The 7,886-nt window shown below is 36.1% G+C and overlaps 1 protein-coding gene across 1 annotated transcript; it reads right to left on the bottom strand.

Annotated features, from left to right (window-relative positions):
* Window positions 1-4,746: 4,746 nt before the first annotated feature.
* On the bottom strand, window positions 4,747-5,691 carry LOC126061103 (olfactory receptor 8D1-like). The gene has a single exon (XM_049857449.1). The coding sequence runs from the start codon at window positions 5,689-5,691 to the stop codon at window positions 4,747-4,749; it is 945 nt and encodes a 314-aa protein (XP_049713406.1).
* Window positions 5,692-7,886: the final 2,195 nt, after the last annotated feature.

The raw sequence follows: 7,886 nt of genomic DNA, 5'->3' as shown, positions 1-7,886 counted from the left end.
GACAATCTCTTGATTTGCACTTCATTTCTGAAAGTGGTTTTCGTGGGGTATAGAATTTTAGGCTGACAGTAATTTTCTTTCAGCACTTGAAAAATGCAGTGATACTTTCTTCTGGCAGCCATGGCTTCTTATGAGAAATGTGTTGTCCTTCAAAATGTTGTTGCCCTCTGAGTAACGTGCCATTTCACTAATTTTAATAATTTTTCTTTGTCTTTAATTTCTGAAGTTTCACTATGGTATGTTATGTTGCATGATCATTTGGGTTTATAGTTCACTCAGCTTTTAGAATCTGTACGTATAAATATTTTGCTAAAATTTGGAAAATAATTTATCCAGTGTTTCTTTGACTATTTTTCAACCCCACAATCTTTGTTCTTGCCTTCTGGGACTCCAATGACATAAATATTAGATCTTTTGTTATTGTTCTGCAGTCTTTTTGCTCTCATTTTTTTTTTCAGTCTATTTCCTCCATGTTGTTCAGATTGACTAATGCCTTTTGACCTGTCTTCAAGTTCACTGATCCTTTCCTCTTTTATCCCAATTCTGCTATGGAGTCCATGCAATGAGTTTGTTTGCTGTTCTCATAGAAAAGTGGACAGACATTACCCAAATATTGTCAGTTTTGTGTTAAATTACAATTGCAAAAAGTGTTACAAATGCTAAGTTGAGGGTTCTGTGAATTCATAGGGGAGAAGATGGGTATATTTTGTTCCTAGGACCCTGGAAGAAAGAACAAAACTTACAGAATTTACAGAAAATAAATAATCTAAATCCCAAAGATACATACTGTTACCCAAGTTTGACTGCAGAGCTATTTTGGAGCAGACTAGTCCTGATCTCCTACATCCCAGTACAATGGTTTTCTCCTGATTCCTTTGACTGAAGACCCAAAACAATAGAAAGAGGGTACATTATTTCAATTTTATCTCTTTCTCCTGCTTTTGATATTGGTCAATCTTTTATGTATTTAGCCTAGTTTTGATCCCAATCTGCTTGCAGGAAAAAAGCTCCATGTTGAATATAAAAGCTATTTGAGTAACATATTTTTGTGTGCAACTGAGACTATCACCGGCCATAATCTGCTCACCTTCCTTAGTTCTCTTGGTACTGTTTGATCTTTCTTGGAATCTAGAATAATTTTTATTTTTCAAAATATATTTTTTTAATTATTTGAGGTGATATACAATTAAAATATACAAAACTCTTTGTTTTTGTAGGAAAGACATGATCATTACATGTGGGTAATCATATGTATGACCACACCAGCTCCTCCTACAGTCTTCCATATCTTTGGAAATTGCAGCTCTGTCATTCCAGTTGCTGAGAGTCATTTTCTATTATTCTCTTTCTTTAACAACCCACACCCTATCCAGCAACTAATAATAATGGCTTAATATTCAAAATATATCTAGACTCCCACCTTTGCTTCCTCTGTTCCTACTCTAGACAGAGCCAATTTCATCTCTGGTGGGCCTGGATGAATGTAATAGGCTCCTTACTTATCTCCCTGATTCCAGACATATTATACCAGATTTCATTTGCAGTAGAGCAGAGTGATTATACTGTCTTCTGTTTATTGTGAATAAATTAAAATCTTTAGAATAAATGCAAGATTAGGACAATGATCATCTACATATTCTTTACCTGTATTCACCAAATATTAATATTTTGTCACATTTACTTTATTTTTCACTCTTTCCACACCACACCCCCTACATAGGTGAGTGCATGCATTAACACACATGCACACTCACACTCACACATACACAAACACATATCCTTAGATACATGTAGATTGTACCTTTTGAGAGATGGGTACAGACATCATGATGCTTTATCCCTAAATACTTCAGTACATGTCTCCTTAGAATGGAGAAATTCTTCTACATAACCACTATGCAATTATCAGACTCAGACAATTTAACATTGATGCAATTGTATACTTGAATATATAATCTACATTCAAATTTACTCACTTGTCCCAATAATGTGCTACATTTCTTTTTAAAGCCAGAATTTAATCAAGTATGTTACTTAGTTGTTATGTCTCTTTAATAGACATTAATTAGTTATTCCTAGATGTTTTCTGTCTTTTGTGATATTGTCATTCAAAAGAACCATGGTCAGTTGTTTTGCAGATTTCTCTCATTTTGGAGTTGTCTTATTTTTTGCCTATCATTAGATTCAAATTTAGCTTTTTTTTTTCTCCCAGATGACTACATAGGTGATATTGTGCTCTTTTCAGAAAACCACATCAGAAGAGACATGATGTCAAAACGTTCTGTTATTGGTGGTTAACTTTAATAACTTGTTTTAGATGGTTTCACCGAATTTTATCATTTTAAGGACACCTATTTTTGCTTTATTATTAATAAGCAATAGGTAGCATGATACTTTAAGAGTTTGTGCCTGCATTGTTCTTCTAGCCTAATATTTTTTTTAGTATGGACTTATGAATTCTATAAGCCATTCCTAATATTCGTTTTCATGCTCAGATTGTCCTAATTATGGCCAGTAGGAGTTCCTTCTTAGGAAGCTAATTGTCCCTTTGATGCATTTCCATAAGTCTTGAGCACTTACTTTATGGAATGTTAAGATGTTCCAGACTCATCTTTAATTTTTCATGTCCCATTTTGGAATCTATCATTTTCCCATGAAGCTCTGGTTTCCTTTAGTGAGTAATGATATCTAGAAATCAAATGCCATTAGGCAATAAGTGTTGTTTTTATTGCCTGAATTTCATTACTTTTAGGCCTTTTCAGTGAACAGAGGCAGAACAGTTCTATTTCACATGAATAAGATCAAGTCACTGTTCTATCCAAAGCCTCCAATGGTTTCCCTCTTCGCTTATAGTGAAAATCAAACCTGTTAACCTTTCCTGTGAAGACCTACAAGATCTGTGCCACCTCATCCAACTATCTTTCCAATATCACCAACTATCACTCTGCCCTTGATCTCTGCTCTGAGCACACCTTCCAGCTTTCTTCCTTAAATGTGACTGAAGGTACTCCTGCTTTAGAGACAGCATTTGCTATTTCTCTGCCTGAAATTTTCTTCTTTTGGAAAAGCATATAGTTTGATTCTCACCTCCATCAGATTTCTACACAAATATCAGCTTTCTTAGCATCTGATCTTTATGTTTAGAGAGCAAACCTCTGCTACTTCAGCACCTCAACCCCCTTCTCTGCTTTAGTTTATTATATAACTGTTATAACCTTGTCTATATAACAAAGTCTTGTTCATTTCTTCATTATATGCTATTCATGAGGGTAGAGATTTTTGTCTGCTTTTGTGCATTACTGTATCCACAGTATCTTGAGCAGTGTCTGGCACATAGATGCCCAATAATTAATTACTGAATGAATGAATGAACTATAATGATGTAGTGAAGATCAGAATTTATTCTGAATAATAAGAGAATAGATAGTAGGCAATTAAGGACATTATTCTAGAGGAAGTAATCTTGAGATTCCACTTACAGGAAGAAATATTCATCAAAGGATGTAACAAGTTGGAAAAAAAAGTTGCTACATAAAAATTAAAATAACCATTAAAAATCATTTTGTCTCTTTCTGCTAGTCCTACCTTAATCTTCACTCCATTTCAGACTGTCACAAGACAGATCTTATCTTCAATGGTTATAACAATGTCTGGAAATCTTATGAGGATACTATGTTTCTTGTTTACTAGAAATTAGATTTCCTTGAATTTTTAAGAATTGTTCATTTCAGAACCCTGAAGTGTATTAAAATGCAAACATTTCTGAGGGGATTTACACATTCACTCACTATTAGATCTTAAAATTTTATTCTATATTTGATCAGGAGTCTTCATTTAAGAATAATTGCACAAAGGAAGGGATTTGAAGTAAAAGAAGAAAGGAAGAAAAGAAAGAAAAAAGCTAACTAAGCTTAGACCAGTAGGTGAGAAGAGAGCAAGCTAGGAAGTAGGAAGACTGTTCCATTAGTGACTAAGAGGTTAGGAAGAATGAAAGGAATCTGTGTGTTGAAAGTTGCTGTTGTTAGGTGCCGTTGATTCGGTTCCGACTCATAGTGACCCTGTGTACCACAGATTGAAACGCTGCCCGGTTCTGCTCCATCCTAACAATCTTTGTTATACTCGAGCCCATTGTTGCAGCCACTGTGTCAATCCATCTTGTTGAAGGTCTCCCCCTTTCCTCTGACCCTGTACTTTACCAAGCATGATGTTCTCCTCCAAGGATTGATCCCTCCTGACAACGTATCCAAAGTATGTAAGAAGCAGTCTTGTCACCTTGCTTTTAAGAATCATTCTGGTTTTACTTCTTCCAAGACAGATTTGTTCATTCTTTGGCAGTCCATGGTATATTCAATATTATTCACCAACACAACAATTCAAAGACATCAGTTCTTCTTCAGTCTTCCTTATTCATTGTCCAGCTTTCACATGCACATAATGCAACTGAAAATACCATGGCTTGGGTCAAGCGCACCTTAGTCTTCAAGGTGACATCTTTGCTTTTCAATGTCTAGGAAGAAGGACTCAGCATTCTACTTCTGAAAAGAATTAACCAATGAAAACCTTATGAGCAGCAGCAGAACACTGTGTTGGAAGAAGGGCACTAAACAAGGAAATGAGGATCTCAAAAATAAACAGTACAGACATTGAAGTTTATATTATTATGACTGGACTTGAAAGTTATTAGCCACTCTCACAAACAACCATAAACAAAAGACAAGATAAAAGCTATTTTTAGTAGTGCTTTTTCTACACAGTCTTGGAGAATATCCCACCAGTCAGAATCTTTTTCAGGGCTTCTTTGACATCTTTGTTCCTTAAGCTGTAGATCAGGGGATTAAGCACGGGACTCGCTGTGGTATAAAACACAGAGGCCACCTTCTTCTGGGTTATGTCACTGACAGATGGTGGTTTGAAATACATGAAGATGATGGAGCCATAGAAGACTCCAACAGCTGCAAGGTGGGAGCTGCAGGTACTGAAGGCTTTGGCCCTGCCTTCAGCTGAGCAGATATGTAGGATGCTGGAAAGGATGAAGGCATAAGAGATGAAGATAGCTATAGCACATATGAATACATTGAATGAAACTAAAATCATCACCAAAAGCTCCTTGGTATAATCCCTTGAGCAAGAGATACTCAGAAGAAGAAGGATGTCACAGAAGTAATGGTGAATGACATTGGTTCCACAGAAGGAACGACTAGATATGTAGCTGGTGTGAACCAAACCCCCAATAGCCCCTACTATATACACAACAGTGATGAGTAGAAAACAGATTCTGTGGGACATGGTGGTATTGTAGAGCAAGGGGTTACAGATGGCAACATAACGGTCATATGCCATAGCTGTCAACATGTAAGAGTCATCAATACCAAAGAAGCCGAAGAAAAAGAGCTGGACCATGCACTCAGGAAAGGAGGTGAAATTCTTCTCTGACACGAAGTTCACCAACATCTTGGGGATTATGACAGAAGAGTAGCACAGCTCTATGAAGGACAAATTACTGAGAAAATAATACATGGGGGTATGAAGCTGAGAACTGATACTGATTAAAAAAACTAAGCCCAAGTTTCCTGCCATGGAGATGATGTAGATGAAGAGGAACAGGAAAAAGAGGGGAAGTTGGAGCCCTGGCTCATCTGTTAATCCCTCAAGGATAAACTCAGTTACAGAAGAATGATTTCCTATGTCCATTCTTCTCCAAGTTGTGGTAAGTTGAGTTGTTTGGGAAAGAGATTGTCATCAGACAAATATTGTCAGTTTGATAGCAATTAGTAGTCCAACATCTGAGGAATGACATAATTTCCAACTGAGACAGAATTTCAGAAGTTTCAAACCAAGAGACTTAAAATCTACTTTTAATTGAAGTCTTTTATCAAGATGATGATGCTTCATTTGGCTTCAGTTTTTATTACTGTCATGTAATTTTAGCGGTGATAATCATTATGTTTCCGTAAAATCAGATTTAGAATCTGCTTTAAAGAAAGAAAAAAAAAATTCTGTTATTTAGTCGCTTTTAGAGAAACTGCACGGAACAGTTTTGTTGTTTTTTTGTCTACAACAATTTGTTTTCTCTTCTGATGTCTTGGATATTGACCTTTCCCTGTTCCTTGAATGTCCCCTTTATGCTTTGGCATCTGTAATTTGTTCACTCAGTCCCCGAGTCCAAGTCACAGAGAGTGTTGGGTTCCCTCCAAACTTTCCAGCTCCCTTCTAAGTTACTGGTTTTGAATTTGCCTTAGCCATGCTGGCGATAGTGAGACGGCAATACCAGAAGGGGAAATTGTTGTCAGGTGCTAAAGAAACCTAAGAAATTATTTATATATATGTATATATAAATATATAAATATATATATATTACATATATATATATATATATGAGCCCTGGTGGCGCAGAGTTTAAGAGTTTGTTTGGTAACCAAAAGGTTGGCAGTTCAAATCCACCAGCTGTTCCTTGGAAATCCTATGGGGCAGTTCTACTCTGTCCTGTAAGGTCACTATAAGTTGGAGTCAACTTGACTACAGTGGGTTTTTTTTGGAAGCCCTGGTGGCATAGTGGTCAAGTGTTACAGTTGCTAACCAAAAGACTGGCAGTTCAAATCCACCAGGTACTCCATGAAAACTCCAAGGGGCAGTTCTACTCTGTCCCATAAGGTCGCTATGAGCTGGAATCAGCTCGATGACAATGGGTTTGGTGTTATATGTGTATTTTGATATGTATGTATATATACGTAGTTGGGTGGTGCAAAAGATTGGTGGTTCAAAATCACCAGAGGTGTCTCAGAAGACATGCCTGGCAATCTACTTCAGAAAGGTCATAATCGACTCAGTGACAACTAACAACAACAATAACTATAACTATATATATATATATATCATCAAGTAAAGAGTTCAGGCTTTGAAGTCAAATGAAATATATATATATTCATTTAATCTTCATATCAACCCTATGAAATATTTCTTTTTTATATTTTACATATTGACTGAGAGAGAAAGAAAGAGGGAGAGAGGGGTTTTAATTAGAAAAAAAATTACAAAGCTTACCTTGAAGACAGTATTATTATTTGTTTTATCAAAAAAACAAACCAGTTGCCATCAAGTCAATCTGATTCATGGTGACCCCATGCGTGTCAGAGTAGAATTGTGCTCCACAAGGTTTTCAGTAGCTGAATTTTTGGAAGTAGATCACCAGGCCTTTCTTCCAAGGTGCCTCTGGGTGGAAGTGAACTGCCAAACAACCTTTTGTTTTGATGACTTTCTGTAAATTTCCCAAAGTCATGTATTGTTGAGGCAAAATTCATTAATTGTCTAGTTGATTAAAAAACCAATGCACCCTGTAAATCAATTTTTTTTCTTCTGAATCTGAACTCTCATGGCATTTTCTATACAGCTTCTGTCATTACATTGCTTTTATTAACATTACTTCTAAATCATTTTCCTTCATGTTTCTTCCTGTTTTCAGTACAAGAGTATTATAGTAGTATACTGTAGATTTTGATAAGCACTGAAAGCACTTTATATTCATGTTTAAGAAAAATCTTTTTGTTCCTTCAAGACCCTTAAGACAGAAAAAAATGAAAAGAAAGATGAACATGAGCACACTTGCGTACATGCAAGTTACCCTGTGAAAAAATGACTCCCAGGAATTAGCAATACCAACTACCACCATAACCACCACCACGCCCAGGACAGAATCTATTGAGCATACCAACTCATTCTTTTAGTGCTTCGACTTTGATATGTGGTATGAAATAAAAAACATTTCCTCTTTGAATAGAGTAAGGAGAATAGTAAGAAAATAGGACTCCAGTTAGTTAAAAAGGCTGGGGTGAAATAAGACTGAAAATACAAAGACTAGGTGGGAGCCGGTAAAACATGGCAGCAACTGG

Source organism: Elephas maximus, chromosome 17 (genome assembly GCF_024166365.1).
Source record: "Elephas maximus indicus isolate mEleMax1 chromosome 17, mEleMax1 primary haplotype, whole genome shotgun sequence".
NCBI lineage: Eukaryota > Metazoa > Chordata > Mammalia > Proboscidea > Elephantidae > Elephas > Elephas maximus.
Note: the sequence above shows the minus strand (reverse complement) of the source record. Positions and strands in the feature narration are given on the sequence as shown.

Bases quoted from the DNA above. Each gene is read 5' to 3' on its own strand.
- LOC126061103 (XM_049857449.1), bottom strand. From the start codon at position 5,691: ATGGACATAGGAAATCATTCTTCTGTAACTGAGTTTATCCTTGAGGGA.